The sequence below is a fragment of the Topomyia yanbarensis genome, chromosome 2 (genome assembly GCF_030247195.1).
Source record: "Topomyia yanbarensis strain Yona2022 chromosome 2, ASM3024719v1, whole genome shotgun sequence".
In the NCBI taxonomy this organism is placed as follows: Eukaryota; Metazoa; Arthropoda; class Insecta; order Diptera; family Culicidae; genus Topomyia; species Topomyia yanbarensis.
In genome coordinates this window covers 69,432,652-69,458,739 of record NC_080671.1, presented here as the reverse complement: position 1 = coordinate 69,458,739, position 26,088 = coordinate 69,432,652, and the positions used below count along the sequence as shown (strand labels likewise).

The window sequence follows — 26,088 nt, the reverse complement described above, 5'->3', positions numbered from 1 at the left end:
GCCTTCTCCACGACACGAAAAAACAAACACCAACACCAAAAAACCGTACCGCCGCATAGCTATGTGTAGCATATCCAGCACACTTATTGCAGCAAGAGGAGAGCGGTTGCCTATCCAACCCCTTTGTTTCTTGTATACAAACTTAAAACAAAAATTAGTACACCTATCTGATTACACAAAACCGTTCGACGATTGTAAGGACGTGACCCCTATCGGCCTACCCCTGAGTCGATTCCTAGTCTCACCAGGAGTACTTGCTCTAAATTTGAAGCAAATCGGACAAGTCTAGCTACTGGACCAACGTGCCTGAACTTTGTACGGGATTTTTCGACAATTTATATGAAGAAAACCCACTAGCTCGCATTTTCACCGCTAAGTGGCACAGTATGCATCGAATTATCACTGTAAGTGAAAATAAGAAATATAATTTAATTGTGTACAACTTTGTCGAAGACTGCTAGTCAATTCGGCTTTGTTAAAAGAAGTTATCAAACTTTTAGCGAAGTGGTGTCTGAGTCAGTTTTGCATGGGGCCTAGCAGTGCGTGGTAGTGTACCGGTACTAGGTTCTAACAAACTAAACATTTTAGATTTTAGCTGAATAGTATGTTCGGAAGAATTGCAATACATAATACGAGTTATGTCTTGGTTAGAAAATTTTAGTGCCACCTGTGACCGCATAGATGGCGCCAACACTAACTTTTCAACGGAGAGAGATAGAAATTAGGTGTCTTCTACAAATATCACCGGTTCAATTTACTATAGAATCCATTCGAAAAATGGTTTTTGAAGAAAATTGCTCAAGGAGCTTAACTTTTCGCGGCAGTGATGCCAACTATGCGATTTTTTTCAGTTAATTATTAAGTTTTTTTTCTTATTACAAATATTTTAATTATGAAGATTCTAATGCCATCGTGTTCTGTAGATATTTTTACATAAAAAACACGTATAATCTCAATATAATTTGAGCGCATCCTGAGATGCACTGTTTTGAAGGGAAGAACTCGAATTTTTCTCATATAAAAATCCATTTTTATTGGCCAAAATTGAGAAAATCTTCAAACAGTCATAAAAATTGACCCTGATCTGCTAAAAAGCAACCAAAAACGTAATTTTTCATAATTTCTCGTCTACTTCACAATAAATTATGTGTGAACTTAGAATACTCAAGTTAGTTTTTTTATTGTTGTGCGCCTGCGATTTTATATGGGAAATAGCGTTTTTTGCTTCAAAATATCGCTGATTTGCTATTTGGCTGAAAAAATCGGATAGTTGGCAGCACTGCCGCCAATAACTAATATATTTTCTAAACTCATTGAACAATTTTCTTCAAAACCCATCTTACTGTTTGGTTTAGAGTAAATAGAACCGGAAATATGTTCAAAAGGAAATCAAGGGTTTTGACAATTTGCCAAAACGGGGGGGGGGGGGGCTTTCCCATTGCCCGAGGGGTGATTGAATAGACACAAAAAATTGGGTTTTTATATATTGGCCCTAGATGAGCAATTCCTCCAAATTTGATTCAAATCCGTGAAGGTCGATTACACGTGCCTTGATCACTGCGCGTGGAATGACCCTTACATAGAATACATGGGAATTGAGAGGGACCATCAAGCCACCTGATTGAAACGATTTGGGCAGGAAGCGTGGAGTAGCCAGATTCTTGTTGCTAACATTTCGTGAACATTGCGCAGGATTTTCTCCCCACCTATTGAGGCTACTTTTTATAACAATGGCTTGCATTGTAATTGGCTTATATGGTCTTGTTATTGGAAGCAAAGGCTTCCGTAGTACATATAAGCGAAGTCACTTTCCGACCACGCAATTCCTTTTTGGCCCTTCGTACAGTAGCATGCTGAGTATGGTCAGAGATGCTTGAACACGTCATGCTTGTTGTGTAAAGATTGCTCATTGCTATGGAGAGTGTTCCTGTTACAAAGGTGGTAGTACCACCGCCACCACTGCATCTACTGGCCACCCCTTTCAAATGACACCCATACTTATGGTTTTCACTGTTGCTTGTAGTAACCGGAAGCCACCATATTGGTTTTCGAAAATGGCGTCAAAAATCACTTTATGACTACCTCTTTCTGATACCTATACTGATGATAGTTTTCGCTGTTTTGCAGTAACAGGAAACCGCAAACTTGGTTTTAAAAACTGCATAAACAATCAATTTCGTCCTTTTTTCTCACCAATCCCTTTCAAATAACACCTATATTGATGGTAGTTTTCACTGCTTTTTGGAAACCGGCAGCCGCAATCTTGGTTTTGAAAATGGCGTCAATCATCAATTTCCGTCTCCTGCTGACACACCCCTTTCAAATGACACCCACATTGATGACGGTTTTCACTGTTTCTTTGGAACATGAACTCGCCATTTTGGTTTTCGAATTGGCATCAAAAACCAATTTCCGGCTTTTGCTGATCGCTAGCGCTTTACAATGACGCCATTATTGGTGGTGGTTTGCACTGCACTGTGATAACCGGAAACCGCCATCTTGGTTTTGAAAATGGCGTCAAAAATCAATTTCTGTCTTCTATTGACCACTCCCTTTCGAATGACACCCATATTGATGATGCTTTTCACTGTTTTGTGGTAGCCGGAAATCCCCATTTCTTTTCAAAATGGCGTCAATTATCAATTTCCGGTTTTTGTTGACCGTTCTCTTTCAAATAACACCCATATTGATGGTGGTTTTCACTGTTTTGTGGTAACCGGAAGCCGCCATCTTGATTTTCAAAATGGCGTCAAATGTCCATCCGTACGGAACTGGTGCCGGAATGGTCTTGAGGGAGCTGTAGAACCGTATGATTGGAAGAACTTCGCATTTCTTATAAAGCTATGAACCCAAATCGCTGGAATGATAGAAAAATATATACATTTTCTTAGGTTCTCCCGGAACAGTTCTCCGGTGGCCAAGATTGGTCCAATTCATGTCTATTGTGAAGGATCAATGGGAAATAGTCATATGTAGCACATTTCAAAATACAATTACTTAAATTTATGGGATGTTTCTTCAAAACTCGTCCGTCACCCCACTGGGATGCCGGATATACCCCAAGGGAATTCGGATTAATTCCGGAACCGGTCCACGGATTTGAACACTACTCGGTATATAGAAACTGGACTAAATTCCAGATCTTTTAAAGCCGGTTCCATCCAATTCGGTCAAAAATTGACGGAATGAGAGCAAAATTTAAACAAAATTTTCAGAAAAATTTTAGCTTGGTACTGTAAAGGTTAAATAGCATATAAATCACAACATATTCCGCCGCTCCCTGAGCAAACATGCTACACACTGTAAATGCACCCATCAATCAGCCGGTGCGCGCCTCACCACCTGTGTTTAAGGGAAGGAGATAAAGCGGGTATGAAAGCATGAAAGTAACGTTTGAAATCACTTTTGCCGCTTCAGTGGAGGATACCAAGGGCTTTAAGATTTCCTCCTGCGGATTAACAATACAGTTACAGTGTGGAAAATATCGTTTTTGAACTCTCTCTCTATCTCTCAAACCAACAGTACTTTGTATGCAAATTAGGTTTTGTGTTATTAGAGCCTACACTAATCAAGCGCAAGCGGAAAATGCACTTTTCCAATGCAGCATACTTTCGCGGATTATAGTAGAGCGTCAAGCATCGAGTTCACTCAACTATTGTAAAGTGTCCATGCGTGGCGTGATAGAGCATAGATGACGATTTTAGATGTCTTTTGGTATGCTTGATAGAGGACTCATATTTTTAATTAGTAAACCCCCCCCCCCGTTACTATTCTTCCATTTAGTGATAAATGTCAATGTTCAGATTGCAAATTCCTCATCATTTGAAGTTTTTTGGTTCCTGATTGATGTTTTCGCCATTACCACTTTGGAAAAAAATAAATTAAATGCTACAGCTTTTGAACTAGCTCTCAGAAAATTATAAATCATATCTCTTTGTAAAGGGAACAACCTTAATATTTGATTGAAGATATTTGTGTTCTATGCCCAAAACCATAGGGGAACCCGGGGCTATTCGGACCTACCTAAGCAAATCGCCCTTTTAGGTGGATAAATGTGAAATAATTTATCGGTATAAGGTCCTAATCGTTTGAAACCTCAGCCACATTTCGATGCCATAAAAGTTCATTTGCACCACTCCGTGGCAGCGCTAGGTGCCGATTTGCAAAACTCTACGTTTTTTCACTCTTTTACAATGTAGGGGTAATTCCTTACGGGGTAATTCAGACCCAGTAAATTTTTTAAATTTTTTTACAATGGAATTAATTTTTTTTGGAGAAAACAAAATTAAAATAAATTGCGTTACAAAAACTTAATTTGGTTAGTCACAGTTGTCGATCAGCGCATCATGTATCTTCTTTGCTGCGGTGCGCACAATCGTGTGCATAACGCAAGCCGCTGAACCGTGGTTGGTGGGATGGGGTCCGAATAGCCCTGCACGCTCATTTTGCACAAAAGTGCTAAGCATCTTGAAATTATCTGTGTTCTCACCTAAACAAAAAATATTACTTAAAATAGGAGTCTCAAGCTTTTCAAAACACATTCGTGTTATTTTTTTATTTTTATTTGTTGCTTCAATCACGATTTTACCATTATAAAGATGTTTGTTTCGAGGATTGCAAAAAAATGAAACACGTTGTATCTTCTTTCTAAAAAAACCCGTTTTAATCCACCTAGTGCAATTGTGCCTTTCTCATTTATCCAAACTACGATTCCATGGCTGGTTATGTTTAATATAATGGTGAAAATGTCTATTGGATATTCAGTGCCTACAATGAATCGACAGCTACGAACTTGAGTTGCTATGTGTCGACGCTAAAACACTTGAAACGGCGGATTCAGAAGGAGGGTTCGGGGGTTTGGACCACGCCAAAAAATTTCAACTTGTTAAGAAATTTTAGAATTAGTTTCTCAACTCAAAATCATTTCCAACCAAATTTTTCACTGGTTTTTCAGACCCACTAGGAAAAATTATTCTAGATGAATTAGAAAATTTTATTCGCGTAGAGGGGTACTTGATGAGGGAAAAGCGGTTTAGGGAAGGGTGGTGAGTGATGTGGGGGGGGGAGGTGCCCCTCACCGTATCCCCCTAACTACGATCCTGTAACAATACAGAAAACCTATGAACGTCAAAAAAAATTGGCCGGGATTAAGTTCACGATGTTCAGACGAAGGCAAAAATGTGAATTTGCTGTGTGTCCGCACTCTTAAACCCGTAACTCCGGAACCGGAACTCGGAATTTAATGAAATTCAATAGCAGCCTATGCGAACGTTGTACTTTTCATTTGAGACTAAGTTTGATGAAATCGGTTCAGCCATCTCCGAGTAACCGATGTGCATATTTTTGGTCACATACATACACACACATACATACGCACTCACAGACATTTGCCGAATTCGACTAACTGAGTCTAACTGGTATATCCCAAGTAGCACACTTTGTTGGTATGCAGCATTCTTATCTGGATGTGGAACAACGAATTTTATTTTGAATACCTAAATCACTACCTACTGTACGACCCAAAAAGCGCACGTTGAGATGCGATATAGAACAAGTTTTCTTTTCAATATGTTCTCATGCAGTAATATAGTACTCGATTAAACACTTGTCCAGGATGTTTGACAAGCAGTATTATTTACAATCCAAAAGTTGCTGAATAGAATATGTTAACACAGCAATGCTAGAATGTTTACTGCAAAAACAAATTGAACACGATTTCATGGAAACATGTTCTAGCTAAGTTTATTTCCAAATGATAGTCGAATTAAAAAAATATTGGTCCCACAAGGAATCCATATTGAATATATAAACTCAAGAAAATATATTTCATATTATGCAATCAGCATGGTTTCAGTAGAGGGAAAACACTAAACGAAGTGTATATTTACTGTAAAACATAGTAATTTACTTCCAGTATTTTAACGCGCTTCTGAAAATAGCTGTTTTTTGCATTAGTGAAAAATTTAATCCAAGAATTCCAATTTAACAACGCATCCGTGCATGCATCAAAATGTAAAAAACGTGATTAAATTATTATTCTTTAAACATACAGCAAAAATTCATGAAGAAAATAGAATATACTTCTGAATTGAAAATAATCAAAAATGCTTTGATAGCTTTTTCTCAAATTGTTAGACATGGCCGGGGAGGCATCTGAGAAAATGGCACTTGTTGTGTATGTATCACTGTAGAACATCGTAGCAACTTGACGCACTATTTTGTTTATTACACAATCTGTAGATAATTATCAGTGCATCAATTGATATCAAAAGTTTTGCTAAATCCTTGTGATACATTCCCATAATTAAACTTGGATGAAAACGAAAAAATATGCGCGATTGGGCAAATCGAAATATCGAATCGAGCGATGTTGTTTTCATACACAAGTTTTAGATTACGTATGTAGAACATAAGTGGTTCTTATGTTGTTCAATATGTTCTTATTAGGAATTCCATAAAATGTTTCTGATTAGCAGATTTTTTGTTTATCTCTTTTGACGTTTCTCAGTGGTACTTGTTCCAGCTCGGCGTCTGGCAAAATTGTGATATCGGCCCAACATCAAATGAATAAGACCAACGAACTACATTCGTGGGATAGATTTTTCTGTTTGCGTAATCCAACAACAATCACGGGGAAAACAGTAGAGTAAAACAAATGGGTTGTCAAACCCCTCTGTTACATGTCAAACAACCGTCTCGTGAACAGCCTAATTGTAATATTGCTGTAGACTGTCGTAGAGACTTACAAGAGCGATGCACTATATTATTTTGTTTATTACTTACCATACAATTACTTACCAGTATGTTAATTGGTATCAAAAGATTTGCTACATCTTTGTGAAGCAATACAAAAATAAAACTAGGGCGACATACGAAAAATACTCGTATTTAGGCGAATCAATGTTTCGAATCGAGCGTTCTAGTTTTGATACACAAGTTTGTGATTTCTTAGATAGAACATGTAGTTGTTCTTATGGTGTTCAATTTGTCCCTAGGCAGAAGTAAGAGTATTCTGATATCGCAGTAGAACATCGTAGGAACTTGAAAGAACGATGCTCTATTTTGTTTACTGCTCGGCCTCCAGCAGGGATGCCAGGTAATATTTTGTGAAGTCTGGCACCGCCTATGTAAATATATGTGTTAAGCAGAGTTTTTAATAGTAGAGTTGCGTAAAGAGGATTGGCAACATTGGATCAATCATTGGTTTTTTTTTATTAATTTTGGCAACCTTTTATTTTTAGGTTAAAATTCACATGACTTCTCCCGAACGTTCTAGTTAGACGTGAATTTTGTGTATTTCATAGTTTAAAATGAAGTGTTCAGTTTTATTTTGTAAGAATCAATACGATAAAAAGCATCGTATAAAGAATTTAAGCTTTTTCCGGTTCCCGTCTGATCCGCGACTAAGATCGAAATGGATTGATTTTTGCCGCTTGCCCTCAGATTGGGACGTGACAGAAAACAGTCGAATTTGCAGCGTAAGATAAATTTAAATAAGTACATATATACAAGTGGAATGCATACCCAAATTTGTGAAAATTTTAGCTGCACTTTAACTATGAGAAAAACCTTTATATTTCCACTGTCGGTGGAAGATTATTAACACTACCCAAAGCTGTTCCGGTGTTTGAAATAGTACCAAACTTAAATATCAGTTCACACGACGACGATGATTTTCTTGTGAGTGTGGTCATATTGCCGAATGAATTTGTCATTTTTACAATTTATATGCCACTGCAGGATTCCAACAATAACATTGCTACTCAAGCAGTACCGGGGTTTGTGGCTGCAAATTCAATTGCTATAGAGGGCAGATAAAATGAGCCAATTGAATCGACTGTCCGTTCAGTCGGGAAGGTGGATTCCATGTCAGAAGAACAACAAAAGCTGGCATATCCACGGTAACAATCAGGATTCAATAGACATTCCGCAGAAAATAGTGGCACGTCGTTAATTTCTTTTTGTTTTAGTTTCAGGTTCGTTCGAACTATCCGTCGACTACGACGGAAAAATGAACAAAAGAATAAAACTATTAACCCGTTCTTGCCCATGTTGTTTGTGGACAACAACGTTTTTAAACAGCTATAACTTTTGATTGAGGCAATATTTGCTCACAAAAACAAGTAAGGCTAATAAATGTGACTATTGGCTTTCATTTGAGTATTAACAGTTACAAGGATCAGCTCTAGAACTGAAGTTATTGCAATTAGTCTGATTGAACTTCGATGGAGCAGTGCTGCCAGGGACCGTTTACGTTGACGACGGAAAATAATTTTTTTGCAATATTAGTAAAAAGTGATAAAACTTATCAATTTAGACTATTTTTGGCTACGTTTTCGACGCAGTTGGACTATTGTAAATATTCTAGGAAAGTTGTAGTGAGCATTGGAAGGTAAAAATTGAGCTGCTTCTAGCACTGCAAGGAAAGCACCTACCTTTATGAAAAAAGGTTTTTCGAGTTTCTTGAACTCATCGTTTTAAAGGAAAAATAGTTTTGAAACCTTACATGCACTACAAAAAAGTTGGGCATGAAAGGGTTAAGCTTCTTCGACAAGAACTAAAACGCTCAGAATCAAACCTTGCCAAAGCTACCAGAAGCGACGCGAAACTGAAAATATTTAATCCCGAGCAAGTAAGATTATTGCGGGGTGATTTGGTACGGGTTCAAAAGTGGACCAACGAATCGATGCTCGAAAGTTTCGAAATGCGTTTTGCTTGTGGTACGAAAGGTTACAATTTCCTTCGGAACAAAAAGCACTATCCTCTGCCATCGATTCGGACACAGCAGCTACATTTGCAACACTTGCATTTCGACACTGGAATACTGCATGAGGTTCTTGAGCTATTGCGTAGTAAAGTAGATTGCATGTCAATCGCAGATCGTGACTGCGGTGTCGTCCTTGATGAAATGTCGATAGACCAAAGTCTATCGTTTTGCAATAACAATAAAAAAATGTTTGGGAATACGACGATCCCGGGTCAGAATGGAAAAGCGACCCATGGGTCAGTGGTTATGCTAGTCGGCATTCACAGTCGATGGAAGCAGGTAGTTTCTTACCATTTCACCGGCAATACTATACCAGACGATTTTCAAAAGAGCCTAGTAATTAATGTAATCCGGCTCGTCGAAGAGATGGGGCTAAACGTTCACTTTGTCACAACAGATTGTGGACCAAATAATATCCGTATGTGGTACAATTTTGGCCTGAAGCATACGAAAGACGAAGTGTTGAATAGCACGTCGTGATACCTGATACAACTCACGTTTTTAAAAGTTGCGTGCAGGGATGGGTTAAAAACAAAATTATTTATCTCCCAGAAGAAATCGTAAATGAAAACGGCTTGATTTCGAATGTAGCGAGTATTTTTCATTTGAAGGAATTGGTTGACTTTGAAGTTGGAAAAGACCTTAAAATGGCATCTCGCCTAACTTGCAGAGACGTGGATTTTTCTAATAGTAACCGACTTGATGCTATGAAGGTTGGCAATTCATACAAGCTTGTTAACCACAACGTAGCAGCAGCTCTGCGGTTCATGAGCGCAGAAATGAATCAACCTGAACTTCTGACGACCGCATTTTTCGTCGAATGTGTTTGGAGATGGTTCAAAGTGATGACATCAAGAAAATTTGATTTAGCTCTTAGTCTAAAAGATATGGAAGTTTACAATCAAACAATAGGCTTCCTCAAATTTTATGTTGGCTTCATATACGCATGCAAGGTCGGTGAAGCGAAAAGGTGGAAACCGTGGCAAGCATCCACTATTCTTTGCACGAATTCAATTGTACGGCTGCAAAAACATTTTTTGGTCGACGAGCAGTATCCGTACCTATTCACAGCACGATTTACACAAGATTGTGTAGAAAATATTTTCTCGCTGTTGAGGTTTAAGCAAAAACGACCCACGGCTTTGCAATTTAAGGACAACCTGAAGTTGCTTGCAATTTCGCAGTTCATGGCAGCAATACCTTCCTCGTCATATGAAACAGATGACAGGAAGTGGTTGTTGAACTTGACAAAAAGCGGAAGAAACAAGGAACATAAGCCGCAAAGAACATCAACCGATGCTAACGAGGTAAGACAGAAAAAATATGCAATGTTAAACTAAAGGTTGTTTTATACCGTTACCAAAATCTTGTTTCTTTGATTTACAGGAGACTGATTTTATCGAAATCGAATTCACCGAAGAAGTTTTCGACGACCGAGTATTCGATAATGCAGAACGGAACCTGATTTACCATATAGCCGGATACATCATGAAAAGTGTCTCGAAAAATTATGCGTCGTGTGAGACTTGTGTTTCTCCTTGCTTCAGTGAATGTCCATTTGCAAAAAAAATTACTAAGTACACTATTCTTAAAGATTACACCGGCGAGGCGCTATTGTATGTGACAGAACCGGTATATATGTTTTTTGTTGCTCTGGAGCGAATCTTTCGAGATAATGCAGCAAGCTTAATGCAAAGCAACGACAATAGGGATCTTTAATTTGGAAAAATTGTGCCAGTTTTTCGTAGTTATTGATAGCAGGTGTCCTTACGAGTGCACTCATATCATTATTAAATCTTAATTATTCTTTTCTGATTTTTAAATTTAAAAAAACCAAATTAAATTCAACCAACAAACTGACAGTTGACCGACTAAATGACGTATCTGCAAATATCTCGTTCGCCTCATTGTTAACCGGGACAGCACCCACACAGCATGATCTGGTACTTTGTCAATCCGCTAACAGCCTGCCATCCCAAGTTTCATCTGCAAACTATGGTAGATCTGATAAGGCAACCTATAGAGTCGTGCAAGTCGCACGGGTTTGGATGTGTTATTGTCCTAAAAGGAAACAAACTAAAAAATGTTTTTTTCAATAGTTTCGGGCCTAAAAATTGTAAAAGGACTGATATATTAACTCACGGTACTAATCTGCATCATAATATGCCTTAACCCGCACACCCCTAAAGATCCCTATATTGCTTCAAAATTTATTACATTCATGAGAGCAGTACGAATTAATATCTTCGAAGAAGACTGCCACGATATTAGAAATAAGATAATTGACTGCTTCGTAACATTTCGACTACGAATTCATCAGCCGTACAAAACTCGATCGAACAAATATGATAGTCGCTCGATGGCAGTTTAAAGTTTTATATCCAATCCAATCATTCAAACTATGTAATTTAAAAGATAAAATAACACAAAAAATATGTTTTAATAATTATATCTTTAAGTGAAATATTCCTATAGTTTGAAATAATATTAATATTAGATAATTGCATTTTTCTCATATAAATTATAATCACATGATAACGATACTCCCCACGCATTCGAGCATTGTTATTCTTGGTGTCCGATAGGTAGACATTTTGAGTGTTGGATAGGTAGATTTGCTTCAGTCTTTGCGCAACTGTTCTTTATAAACTGTGGTGTTAAGGAAAGCGCAGAATTTTGTCTTAAAACAAGAAATGGCGATTTTTTTAGTTTTCGCACGAGGTAAAAATTGAGAAATGTCTATGCATTTTAACAGAGAACTTGAAATTTGTGCATTAAATCAGAAAACTATAGAAGTCTCTGAAGTTTTAGAAATCTGTGCAGCATATTGAAAATCTGTGCACCTGGCATCCCTAGCCTCCAGTCGATTACCAACGCAATAAATGGCAACAAAATTAATAAAATTGATCTAAAATGTAAAATACTCGCATATGAAATGAGATCTCGAATCAAGCGCAACAGTTTTCAATCACAAGTTACAGATTACTTGGCTGTAATATGTGTTTAATATGTTCTTATGTAGTATCGTTGAAAATCACTTGATCCGTATGTTCTACAAGCAGTAAAATAAACTCATATGAAAACTTATGAATCAAATAAAAAAAATGGTACCAGCGCAACTTGTTTTTTAAAGATTATTGTGGTATCACTGTGGAACATAATTTTGATTTGTTTCAGATTCCTTGACAAATACCGCAGTAGGACAAATACATGTTGTATCTTATTTAACTGAAACAATTCGAACTTGTTAAACATAAAAACCGCATATAAGCCCTCTACAAAACATATTTCGCTAATTTTAATTTCTTCACATGTTTTAATTGCTACTTGGGATGACAGACGGCCCTCCGGGCAGGGATTATGATGACGATGTTCAGAGTGATTGCATACCCTTTCTATATGAGAAAGGCAAAACCAAAGAATTTGATTCAGCGGTCAAAACTAATGTTTTAGAATAACGGTTCCATACGAATATGTGCGATAGTCTTACGATTTTCTGAGAAATCGCGGGGGTCCGATATACCCACACTGTCTAAATAGCCCCGGGTTCCGCAACATATTTTGCTGTATTTCTAATGTCAAAGAATCTCAGGAATCAGACGAAATCTTTGTGATCTTATATTACAGAAGACTTTGACTTTGCCATTTGGGGATTTTGCAATTTGTTTCAAATTTTATTATTAACTCATGCATGTATATCTCTAATATTCTGCAATCAATTTTTATTGAGGTGACGACAAAATCACATGGCCTGACACAGACAAGTTTCCTGCTATTGTATCCACATCATATCAGCAAAAGTTATTAGTACGTGAATCTACTACTTATTCCCGCTCAAATACTGTTCATGACTATTTTTCATGAAAAATTCTGCTATTTTATGAGTAGAAAGGCCCCTTAATTGAAAAAATATCCCAAAAACTCAACGTAGAGGCATTTTTTACATAAAATGCGTCTGCAAAGTTTAAAAAAACGTGTAAGTGGTTCTTTAATGGCAAGTAACAACGCACGCATATCGTGTGAGACGTTCCACAAAAAGCTTCGTCACTGAGTCGCTTATTTGCAAGGAAAATTTACAGAATGTTGTTGAAATTATGCAGTATAATGTACAAAAGTTTTGATCAATTCGCTTCACCCAAATTTCTAAAAAAATCCCAAAAAAAGTTTTTTTTTAAGCTGAAACCCTTACCCCCTCTTAACTATTTTATTTCGACTATTTTTTGAAAAAGTTCGATAAAAGTCAACAGTATCCTTCGAGCCAATTTTGTTCTCGTTCGAGACGTCACAATATCGGTCCATGAAATTGCCTGCAAATATGAAATTTACATTTCAAGCGTTACCTCTCAGTACACATATTTTGCTTTTTTTTACGCAGAAAAAAAATGAAAGAAAATTTACAACAAAGTAAAATACCCACCCATTTGATCATATTCAATCTATGGGTGCAAACAGTTACATCTACTTGAATTGAAGATAGGTATTCGAAACACTTTTGAAAAGGTAATCAATGTTCCCCATTTTACGGTATGGCTCTAAGTTACAGTCGTCCAAACACGGTGTTGCCCTTTGTATGGACGACCGAAAAGTCGAAATCGCAATTGCACTACTGCTGGGCAGTTCCATATCAGATGATATGAGTCTCCCTAGTCGGTTTCACACAGATCACATGAAAATGACTCAGCGCGCTAAATAGTTACCAAGTGGCAATTAAGTTTGCAGTGACCGGTTAAAGCCTTGGTCAGCATGTCGCAGCGGAGTTTCGAAAAATGTAGGAGATTTTTCGTAATGACTGGACACGGTTGTTCTAGAAACGCCTTTGTTAGGCGACACGTTTGTAGATTTCTCCAATAATTGCGGAGCTCAAACGAGGGCCAGAACCGTATTTTTTCTGTTCGTGCACACAGACAAGGAAGATCACGCAATCACTTGGACCGTCATTTGCCTGAGCTAAGTGCCTTGATTGCAGCCTGACTATTAGAGCAGAAGCTTATAACTTTGTCGGACACGCTCTGTTGAAGGGCCGATTGTACTCCGCACATAATCGTAAAGATTTCTGCTTGGAATATAGTACAGTATCTACCTAGTGAGTGAGATTGTGTCAATCTCATTTCGCGACAGTAGACACAAACATCAGCACTTCCCTCCATCAGAGAACCGTCAGTGTAACAGACCACTTGCGTTTGTTGTTGTCTCTCCATTTAGCCAAACATCCATTTCTCTCGAGAGGGAAACTTCACATGGAATGTCATGTAAGGAAAACTACATGTGAATGTAATATCGCTGGGAGCCAGACCAGCTTCACCCCATGTAACCATTTGTGACCACAGTCGTGTATGATTGGCAGCAAGATCAACATGGTTAATAGAGTATCCAAAATGACATCGTGTTAAAAAAGTCATCGGGTTCACTTCTTAAATGAAAGGTTAGGGTGCTAGCATCACTTTCTTCTTCGGAGTGAATTTGCTAAAACGCTTCCTACTGGTTACGAATTTTGATTTTTTGAAAAATGGGCCGATTTTGGATAAAATTTCAAATTTATGCCTATTGAAGTGGTCCTGAACTGTCTTAGATTTTTTTTCAGCATTTTTTATTTTTCTGGAGATCCAAATAGAGAAGTCTGGTTAGTTGGTTTGTACAAATTTTGAATAAGAGCGGCAGAACCATTAAAACTTAGTAAAAAGTGAAATTTTTAGTGCTTTTCAGTATTTTTTTTTTCAAAACTGGGTATCTACAAAATTTTAAATGTATAGAAAACACTTTATATAGTTGAGCCGAATAAAGGGGCGTAATTTTGCAGAAGAAAGTGTATTGCTACGGCTAATGGAGTATGAGTTATTTAAGTTTTTGTTAAATAACCTTTTGCTATATTGCAAATCAGACTGTGCCCAGTTGACTGGGCATAAAATGCGAATGCCGGAAGGAGATCAGCCAAAAAATGTTCAGCGGAGAAGCTGGAAGAAATCTTCGACTTCGAGCTCGGTTCTACACTCGCTGGGTATGTGCAATCGAGGAAGGCGCATGCGACGGACATTGGGCATTGAGCAGTTTGGAAGTGTGAAGTTCATTTGGTCAGCCAATATTAGAGAAAATCAGAGTAAGTAAGTATTCAAGTTCAATAACCCAAACACATGGAAATAAGAAAAGATAAGTATATCATGTCAAAGAACAAATATTGCAGTTTATCCAGACGAACAATCGGAATCACTAGAATGATGATGTTAACTCTTAAGATTTTAGAGAAATGAATGAAAAATAGATAAAAAATGTTATGAGAAATGAACGAAAAATAGATAAAAAATGTTAACTGCTAAAAAAATTTGTTCTAAAAGATTACCTAGCCTGAAACTGAAACAAGTGAGGATACCATTTAACACGAAATTTTCTCACCTTTCCAATAGAACTAAAAGATTTATAAAGAGCGAAGTACACTTTTTGAATTAGAGATATTTAAAGACGAAATAGTTATTTTCAGAAAAAGTCCCATAACTCTGTAACGGTTGTGATTTGATGGTACGTGTAGAACGATTGTTTCCCCCAAATATGATTCTCTATCATTCTTCGAGAGATTTTTAATCATGAGCCAAACACCCTGTATACTTCCTGCTTATATTGCCAACAGTCAGAGTATCTGTCGCAGCACAACTGTTCCTAGTTGTGAGTACCGATATTCGTCAAGAAGGTATGCACGAGGCATTTCACGTGGATTTGTCATGCCTGTTTTATTCCAAGCAATGAAGGCAGTGTTAAGTAATTTTCCAATACAGAATTTTTTTCTTATGGAAGTATGGATCCTTAACCAATACTATGGATGCTGTATCTTCCTGCATAAGTCGAGATAAATTCAAAGTTGCTGTACGTTTATACTGGAAGTTGATTTGCACTATTTGTTGTACAGTTTCTAATCAACCATCGTTGATTAGAAAACTGTACATTTCATTTCCAACATATATTGCACAACGGCTAGAGGTCACCAACCAAGTTGGGATGTTAACGCATACAGAGAGCTATTTCGGGTTTAACTGGGAAACGATCATAATTTGATTCCCATGATTTGTGAAGAAATTAATGTGTGTTGAGCGAACGTTCCGCTACATAAAGCAGTATTCTGGAAAGTTCGCCCGGTACTTCCCAGGCTCCTTTCGCCATTAACCCTTTCATGTCCATGTTGTTTGTAGACAACAACGTTTTTAAACAGCTATAGCTTTTGATTGAGGCTCACAAAAACAAGTAAGGCTTATAAATGTGAGTATTGCCTTTCATTTGAGTATTGACAGTTACAAGGATCAGCTCTAGAACTGAAGTTATTGCAATTAGTCTGATTGGATTCCGACGGAGCAGTGCTGCTAGGGACGGTTTACATTGATGACGAAAAATGAATTTTTCATATATCTTCGTTATGTTGCAATATTATTGAAAACTGATAAATCTTATCAATTTAGACTGTCTTCCGCTACGTTTTCCACGCAATTAGACTATTGTAAATATTCTTGGAGAATTGTATTGAGCATTGGAAGGTAAAAATTGAGCAGCTTCCAACACTGCGAGGGAAGCACCTATCTTTATGAAAAAAGGCTTTTTGTGTTTCTTGACCCCACCGTTTTCAAGGAAAACTCTACCTGAACTAGAAAAAAGTTGAGCATGAAAGGGTTAAAAATACTTTGAACCCCCTCAACAATTTATGGAATTGAGGTTACCTGTTTGGTGGGTTTTTACTACTGGAACAGAAGCAGTGGCGGATCCAGGGGGAGGGTCCTGGGGGTCCGGACCCCTCCGAAAATTTTTAACTTCTTAAGAAATTTTAAAAAGTTTCTATTTTAAATTCGTTTTAAATTCCAAATCATTTCAAACCAGATTCGGCCACCAAAACTGATTTTAATTAAATGAGGGTATTACATATTACGTATTGTACAATGAACATTTGAAAATTAAAATTTCGGACCACCTCCGAAATTTTTTTCTGGATCCGCTCCTGAACAGAAGGCCTGTAATGTAATTCTTATCCGGTTGACAAAATCACTACTTAATTAAACGGCATATCTAGCCCGCTCGGAGAAAAAAACTGACATTGAAGATCATCTTGTTTAGACCAATGACCAGCCTGTCCACACCGAACTTGCTCTATACAAATTTCTGATACTCCCTGTTGTTCGGTGTGATTATGAGGTGTAGTAGTTGAAAGAGCCAAACTATACAGTGGTTGGTGTATTCAAAAGAAGAATTTTGCACTTAATACTCGGTAGCAGAATTGAGAATGGAGAATGGTGCAGATGTATGAACCACGAGCTGTACCAAGTGTACTAACATGTTCATATTGCAAACCAGACTGTGCCCAGTTGACTGGGCATAAAACGCGAATGTCGGAAGGGGATCAGCCAAAAAATGTTCAGCGGAGAAGCTGGAAGAAATCTTCGACTTCGAGCTCGGTTCTACACTCGCTGGGTATGTGCAATCGAGGAAGGCTCATGCGACGGGCATTGGGCATTGAGCAGTTTGGAAGTGTGAAGTACATTTGGTCACGATTCGGAACACACGGATCGGTCAACCGCGATGACATATAAATTGAACCCAATCACAAATTTTCTTCGTTTGAATATGAGGTTTTGCCTGTGAACTTCATAGAAACAATCAGATTTACAATATACATAGGTCTTATATCACCATTATCAATTCACATTTAATCTAATCCGTATATAAGCGCACTTGGCCAAGATACAAGATACCCTACAAGTGGAACGTATTTAGTAAACCACCTCTTATATTATTTGGTGTTCGAGATATACTAAATAACTTGAGTTATAGAGTTTTTATTTTGATATGATGCTACTCCGGTGCAGTGTAAAAAAGTGATAGAATTAATAAGCCGGAGTTTGAGCGAGTACTACACCGGTGTAGTGAATTGTTCCACATGAAAATGTCATAAGATACGTACATAATCCTTCTGACTGATATCCAGAATCTGCATTTTGCTATCTACACTGCTGAACTTGATCATATGTTACACATAAATTACACTCGAAGCACTACGCTGAATTTAGCGAATTATTATCTACTATGTTAACAAAATGTATCACCACACTGACGAGCTGTTCAATTTCTGTCAACTATGTCAACAAACACTACAAAACTACATCAAACATATCACAGTGAACTGCGTTTCGTTGCATTAATAACGTTTCACCGCTATCACACGACCCGGAGCTCGCCGGAGCAACCTTAATCCAGAAAACTTCGCTTTGATTGGTGCATACCGGAGGAACCGCTAGGATGATTGGATCCAATTGTTCTATACAATTATGTACCTCTGGAGCCACGAGAGCCGGGTAAACATTCCGCGTCGAGCAGTGGAACCGAAATGATATGCACATCGCTCCCAGAGCCCATCCGAAGCTCTGGAAATTGTGAATCGGAGAAAAATGTCGGTACCTACCTACATATCCGCAACGGCACGGGTTGTTGTACATAGAAAAGTGGGTACCAAACAATTTTCTTTCGGCTCTCTTGTTCGGTTTGACTCGAATGTTTTCCGAGCTACATCTTCCACCGACCGACCGGGTTGATTGCTCGCGTGCTGCTTGTTCCCGCGCTCCCATCGGCCGTGCTTGTGCGAAAGGAGGTTTCTCGCTTACCTGTTCAAGTCTGCAGCAGGGGGGAAAAGTTTTAGGAGAATCTCACGGGAGAAGGGTTAAAAATAAAAACAGGCCAGTCGAAGTAAAGGTGAAACATTATGCTGCAAGCTGCGCACCTATATCTATTCTAGACTTGACAAAGGGTGAACTAACAGAGAGTTAGCGTGATGATGCAATAGGTTCGGGCCATCATTTCAATCAGTGGTACTCGATCCTCCCCATTATTCCATGGGCATACATAGTGATTTTGCTGGAATCATGATCAACAGGTACCTTTGCCTAAAGAGAGTTTGATGTAGGATAGATCCGATGTGACAAAATGGCATTCGACTCGCTGTTGGTCACTCTTTTTAATATTGTATGTATTAATTTATTATAAAACTAATACGATTCTTAAATTGGATTGAAATATCACAACGTTCTATAAGAATAGTTATCGAATGATTTGTCAACCCAAATACTTTTTCCAAGGGTCAAGGAAATCTAATTTGTATTGAGTCTAATGAAGGAGGATCGTTTCACGTTCAAAAAGTCTTAAGTCTGTTTTCAGATTTAAGAAAGCGAGATGAAGATGGAGAGAGATAGAGGAAGAAGTGTTGATAAACAACATGTACACATTTCTGGTTTCTTAGCGTAGTGTTAAAAAAAAAGTTTATTCATGTGCGTCGGGAAATAATTTTTTTTTAAATCGTGGGTTTCTTTAATTTTATTTAAAATTAGAAAAATAGCATAACAAGGTTTAGAATGGTTAACGATCAAACAAGCTTATGTATTGCCCCCAATACCAAGACAAATAAAACAAAATCAGTTAGAATATGGTCCTACAAATGTAACTATATCCACCAATCATTATGGTTTCATTTAGGTTAGGGTTTTAAAGAAATGTTAGAAGAAAACAAATTCCACATTGTAATGTACTTTTCTTATAGAAAATGTGCTCAACATCCATTATTTAAACTTCCATGAAATATAAATGCAAAATAATACATAGAACAGCAAAACATAATTTTGCCCAGCGTTTTGGCCTAGTTACCTCATAGTGCAACGGACACAGCCTCAAAATCATTCAGAGGGACGTTGCGATAATTCCGATGCTAGTACGGAATCGATAGTCTGGTTCCGATACTCGATTATTAGATTTAAATGTTCACAACATCGAAAACAATCAAATCAACCCACCTAGCAAACCAATTGGGAATTTAATTCGGAATTCTTAACGATTTTGAAATAATTTCCGAATTCAATGCAGTAACCGATTCAGACTCAACCGTTTCAGAATCGGTTGTTGCATTTAAGTTGGGTGTAAACAATCTGAAGTAATTTACAATTACGAATGGTTTAACTTGCTAAAAGTGCTCTTGAGACACTTTTGTTGCAAATGTCTTTTTAGGTATCAAAGTTTACATAGGAATAAAATTGTTAAGTCTGCGTCAATTTGGCACTAGTTTAATCTTGTCACAAAGTTAGTGTCGGATTCTGATGAGACGAACTCGAAACGCATTTAATCTAGTTACCCATAAAGTTCTAAAGAAATTTTGCGAAGCATTAACTATTAAATATTTTTTTGGCTTTCGGCCAAATGGCATTCAGGCCAAATGGCATTCAGGCCAAATGGCTTTCGGCCAAATTGGCTCTTCTTTCTTACTTCTGGCCATTACAGACCACTAGTGTCAATCCGCCTTCTTTGGCCATGGTTACTCTTTGATGATGCTGTCTTTAGATTTGGAGCTCTTAGACACAGTTTTTGCAGTGTTGAAGTTACCATTATTACTTGAACAGCAGCTAAAAATTTAACAATTATTTGTGGATTAAGTGATGATATTGGAGTTTTTTTGTTGGCTTTACTAGCCAAAGATGAGTTTTTCTTAGTGACTGCTGTCCACGGTTTATGATATTGAACCATTTCAACACAGTACGGTCAGGTAGGAATCTGGCATTCATACGTGCAAAGCGTTGTCTGGGAATGGTAGTGTCTTGTGGTGTGTATTGTAGGTTCGGGAAGGAAGGCCGCATTCTTACCTGATTATCACTATTGCAATATCTAGGTATACGTATCTTTTGTGACTGATTTCACTTTTCTGTATTGCGACATGATTTTTTTAATTTTTTTAAATTTAAGTGCGAAGCATCAGATCGTGTTATGTTATATTTCACCCTAAGGAGGAAAATTTGGTAAAATCCAAAATTTCTCACTAGGGTGAAAATTTGTTGGTAAAAACCAGTCTTTGTACAGGAGGGCATAAATCCTTATTTCATACTATGTTGCGTTTCGGCTTCGCCTCATCAGAAACCAACACTAACTTATTGTCGGAATAGATTAGCGCCGGCTTGACGCAAATCCCTTAAAACTAAAACACACTATGTGTTTCAATCGAACGACTGATCAAACGTGATGTCCCGTTCGAGCAGAGGTTCTGTCTGATGAGGCGAAGCCGAAACGCAACATAGTATGAAATAAGGATTTGTGCCCTCCTGTACAAAGACTGGTTTTTACCAACAAATTTTCACCCTAGTGAGAAATTTTGGATTTTACCAAATTTTCCTCCTTAGGGTGAAATATAGCATAGTGCTTTCGCATAGGCCTGCTAAGCCAAGACAAGTTTCGGCTTCACTGTGTCTCATCGGCATAAACAGAACTTCTGTTACTATGTTTTAATTGCCGCAAGGTTCTACTGTATCGATTTTGTTGGCTATTTTCGGCAAATTTGAGACTAAGAGAAACGAAAGCAATGAAATTGAAAGACGGATAGGTATTCTAGAGCGAATCAGTTATAAACTTAGAACGGAAAACTAGAACTAGGCAGGCTCATATGGGCATGATCGAAAGGAAAGCCGGCGTCGGCGGTAAAACATGATGATGAGTTATGTTCTACCATAGACCATGCGATAGACTTGGGTGGAACGCCCAACTCCTACTCTGCAGAAGGCAAAAAAATTCTTGACATTTCCTTTCGATCATGCCCATATGAGCCTGCCTAGTTCTAGTTTTCCGTTCTAAGTTTATAACTGATTCGCTCTAGAATACCTATCCGTCTTTCAATTTCATTGCTTTCGTTTCTCTTAGTCTCAAATTTGCCGAAAATAGCCAACAAAATCGATACAGTAAACAGAACTTCTGCTCGAACGGGACATCACGTTTGATCAGTCGTTCGATTGAAACACATAGTGTGTTTTAGTTTTAAGGGATTTGCGTCAAGCCGGCGCTAATCTATTCCGACAATAAGTTAGTGTTGGTTTCTGATGAGGCGAAGCCGAAACGCAACATAGTATCAGATCGTGTAGTCGAATCTCGATACTTCCATTATCCATAATCATAAAGTTTTTGAATTTGATTTTAATGCTGTCACGATCAGCGACCTGTTGTAAGTGGTTGTGCAAAATGATTTATTTGTTTGGGGCAACCGATTGAACATTATCATTATTGAATGCTTGATATGATGGAATTGGATTGAGGTGATCTTCGTAAGGCTTAGCTATGAAAATTTTTGGAAAATGTTCCACCTGGCGAGTACCAGGTCCAAAGCGTGAAAACACCCAAAATCAATGATTATGTTATTTGATATCATTTTTAAAAACCTGTTTTAATCCACCTAGCGGTGCAATTGTGCCTTTCTCATTTCTCTAAACTATGGCACGGAGGCTTTTTATGTTCAACATAATTGTGGAAATGTCCATTACATTCTTAGTACACTTTGCACTTATACACAATGGCATGCCAGCCACGAACTTGATGAGCTACGTGTCGACGGTGAAACACTTGAAGCAAAAAAATATCATACTCCATTAGCCTAATCAGCATTAGATCAATGTTATCTGCTTGCTAACTCATTTTGTCATGCGGGGGAGGGTATGTGAGGAAAGTCCCATGAACGAACGACTCCCCAGCTTAAATTGGTATGCTTTGTGATATAGTGGTGGTTTAAAGATGATGGGGTTGAAAGGGAGGGGTATGAGGGCTGGATGGGGTGGTGGTCTGAGGGGTGATTTAAGGAGATTTTTAAAGGAGGGGAGTGAACAGTAGAGGGGGGGTGTAACCCCTCTCCGTAAAACTTCAACTACGCCCCTGTTAAAATCCAGAAACCTTATGCGAGTCGAAAAAAAATTAGGCCGGGATTTGGTTGACGTTTTTCAGAGTGATTGCATAACCTTTCTATATGAGAAAGGCAAAAATGTGCCAAAATCCAAAAAAGTTAATCGTCGTCAAATTTTTTTTCGAGTTTGCATCAAATCTCGAAGTTTCATGCACCTTGAACACATTTAGCATCAAAAATAAAAATTCTATTTTTAATTTTGCTTATAGTTTATATGAGAGATTTCTGTGTGGCCGCACTCTGAAACCCGTAATTCCGGAACCAGAATTCCGATCGATCCAAAATTCAATAGCATGGGAAGGTTGCACCTTTCATTTGAGACTAAGTTTGGGCAAATCGGTCCAGCCATCTCTGAGAAAAATGAGTGACATTATTTGACACATACACACATACATATACACACACACATACACACACACATACATACACACATACACACACATACAGACTTTTTCCTATCTCGACGAACTGAGTCGAATAGGATATGACACTTGGCCCTCCGGGCCGGGATTAGCTTGACGTTTTTCAGAGTGATTGCATAACCTTTCTATATGAGAAAGGCAAAAACTTAGCGCATCCATTGTCAACAATTAATACCTATACTTCAACTAGGAAAACGGCCATTCATATTCTATTGAACGTAGCTGTGGGTCTTTATATTGATCTCTAACAGAAAATTGCTTTCGCGTTTCACTATACTATAAAACCGATCGCAAACGCGATCATTCGTGCATTCTCATGCCCTCGATTAGCAATAATAAAACCGTACGAATTTATGAACGATATCTCAAGCGTCAACACACAAACACCCGCGCTTGCGCGATCATGAATCGTACTCGTCCGGGAGTTCTCACTTTAAAATACGAAACTTGTATACACTAGACAACAAGGCTCATGGCACCATAGTTAAAGATTTCAGTGAGATGATGGAGCTCACTTTCTATTTTCATCTGAACGGTACACACAAAATTATACATCAGTGTGATGGCCCGCGCAAACATTCGAAAGCCGTACGTAAACGGTTACATGGTTATATAAACGAATTCAAACACGTGCGTGAAGGTATACACGCGCTAGCTTGCGCGACATCAACGCGCCCACGCGATCGAACACATTGGCATAAAAACGCTGGTGCGCTGCACGGTAATACAAAATTGGTAACGCATGCGAACATGCAATCGCGATCATTCGCTCACACGCAATTTGTTCCTAGCAACCTAGGTCCATGCCTTCCATCTTGGTCCCAAAAGAAATTCATATGCACTGGAAGTCTCAGGGCATCATGGTCGGATACTTAAGTGAAATGAGGGGACTCATTCCTTTCTAGATGTGAAGTATACTCTCAAAATCATCGTTCGTGTAAACATTAAACAGTCCGCGCAAATATGCAAGCAATTACACGGTTATGCAAACGAATTTATAATAATACACAGACGTGCACGCGTCAAACCCGTTAAAATACAAACGCTCGAGCCTTGCGCTATAATACAACTCTTGTCACATACTCAAACACACAATTGCAGTCATCCATACAAATCGCGAGAACCGATGCCCCGAGGTTAAAGCCCCAATAAATAATAATATAAATAATAATAAACTATAATATAAATTTATAGTGAGTAATTCTGAAAGGGATCCCTTCAAAGAATCCAGCTCCACAGCTCCAGTTGGACCAAAAAACTTTGCTTTTGATGGGGACCTATTTCACCCCTGATCAAACTTTTTAATATATGAGCCTATTTCAAAATATTGACCAACAAGATCCCAAATAACAATTGAAGTTTTATAGCACGCTACAAGTGCAATCTAAAATTTATGAGTGGCTATAAAAGTACGATAAAACCTCAATTGTTGCTAGGGATGGCATTATGAGAATAATGGTTGTAATTCTCACTGTAGCGAACGGCATATTTCAACTATTTGGTGGAAAATGATTAGAACGATCTGTATCAAAATTTAAAGTATTTACAAGTAACCGAAAGTAACAATCGCTGTGCAGTGAATTGCGCTGAATTTGGTCGCGCGAGCTAACCAAATCCAAAAAACACAACCCAACTTGTGTGAATGGTTTAAATGACTGGTCGGGACGGATAGTTAGACAGTTGTTCATTTGTTTATTTGTGTTAAAGAAACTTCTTAAACTTTACTTGTTTCCAGAGCTCAGAAAAAAATGCACAAGATTCGATTTTTATTACTCCCGTTTACTGGTTTCCTATTACCACCAAAATTACATTTTAGATCCTGCTATATGGCTGGTAGATACCGTAGGTAGTACTACCCACTAGAAAATAACCGAGTGGGGAAATACCCATTCGAATGTTGGGAATAAACTAAAACCTGAAATTAACCGCATATTTGTCTTGCACACAAAATGCATGCGTCTGAAATTCTCGATGCACAATAATTTCATTTTTTATGGATACACAAATTTCCTTTAGCCTACAATTTAAATTTCTTGAATATGTTATAATAATCAATAAATTTATTTTTTAGTAATACTAAGAGTAAAATATATTTTGACACATCTACACCTTAAAACAAGGAATTCAGATCGATATGCAGAAAAAAACATTGGTGCATTTTTATTCAAACTAAAGGATGTAGTTAGAAAGATTTTCAAAGGCTAGATATACAATTTGCTATTTTTTTAGAACGAACTATTATTTGATTAACAATTGAAACAATGAGAAACACTGTTAGGTTTATTATAAGGAAGGTAAAAGATATACACAAGAGGAATTGATTTTAGCATCTGAGTAGTAGCGACTGTATCAGGTAAAGTGAAGAGAGGGCGGACAAAAATGTTAGGGAAAAGAAGAAATTAAACTTGCAGCTTTTTTGGCAAACGGAAGAATACTACAGGACATCATGAACCAGATCGCCGACTGCCCTCCTTGGATCTACTGGGACTCTTTTGGGACCAGATTTCCAGGTAGTTGTTAGCATATCAACCAAATGTGAAGAGTTAACTAAATTTGGTTGTCTATCGTGTTTAAAAATCTGTATATGTAAGACATATAGGAAGATCGAGGATAGCTAGCACATCTCGGACTGTAACGAGGCCGAAGAAATTCGTTTAACGGAGATCTTGCGCTAGGGCACTAGGCGCACGACCAGACAACATGTTTAATGTTGCGATAATCGTCACCTTAAGCGCAGAGACCGCTCTCCGCTACCTCACTACACCGGAGATGCTCATCCAACGTATAAAGACTGGACATGACCTGAGATATCATCCGAATGAAGTCACGAGCCATATCCATCTCCTGGAACCAAGGCTCGTTTGTGCCTTTGCGATTTCTAAGCTTGCATTGTCCCACGAGATTTGCCAATTTTCTAGCGTCTTCTGACAAGAAATACTGAAAAACTCGTTGAAGCTACGCTATCACTTTCTAATGTCTAACTGTACGCCTTTTCCCATTACCATTGTAATATAAGTGTCCGCTTTCTCATTACCCAGAATGGAGCAATGCAAAAGAATTCAAACTAAGGTAATCTGATATGATTTTTCAGGTCAAGAACTAAGGAACTTCCATGTTTTCCCCCAAGAAATATGAGAAGTGCTTTCCATGCTCCATTCAATGGAGAGTATCCTTGGAACTGT

The 26,088-nt window shown here is 38.0% G+C and overlaps 1 protein-coding gene across 2 annotated transcripts in view; it reads right to left on the bottom strand.

The window, feature by feature from the left end:
* The window catches only part of LOC131678383 (villin-like protein quail), a 64,962-nt gene that overhangs the window by 17,455 nt on the left and 21,419 nt on the right, over positions 1-26,088 (bottom strand). Inside the window, exon 1 of one of the 2 annotated variants that reach the window (XM_058958468.1) lies at positions 17,697-18,067. The exons of the other annotated variant lie outside the window; for it this stretch is intronic. Within the exon in view, the coding sequence (XP_058814451.1) occupies positions 17,697-17,759 (63 nt within the window). The 5' untranslated portion in view covers positions 17,760-18,067. Of the gene's footprint in view, positions 1-17,696; positions 18,068-26,088 lie in introns of those variants that run through there. 2 annotated transcript variants of the gene reach the window in all.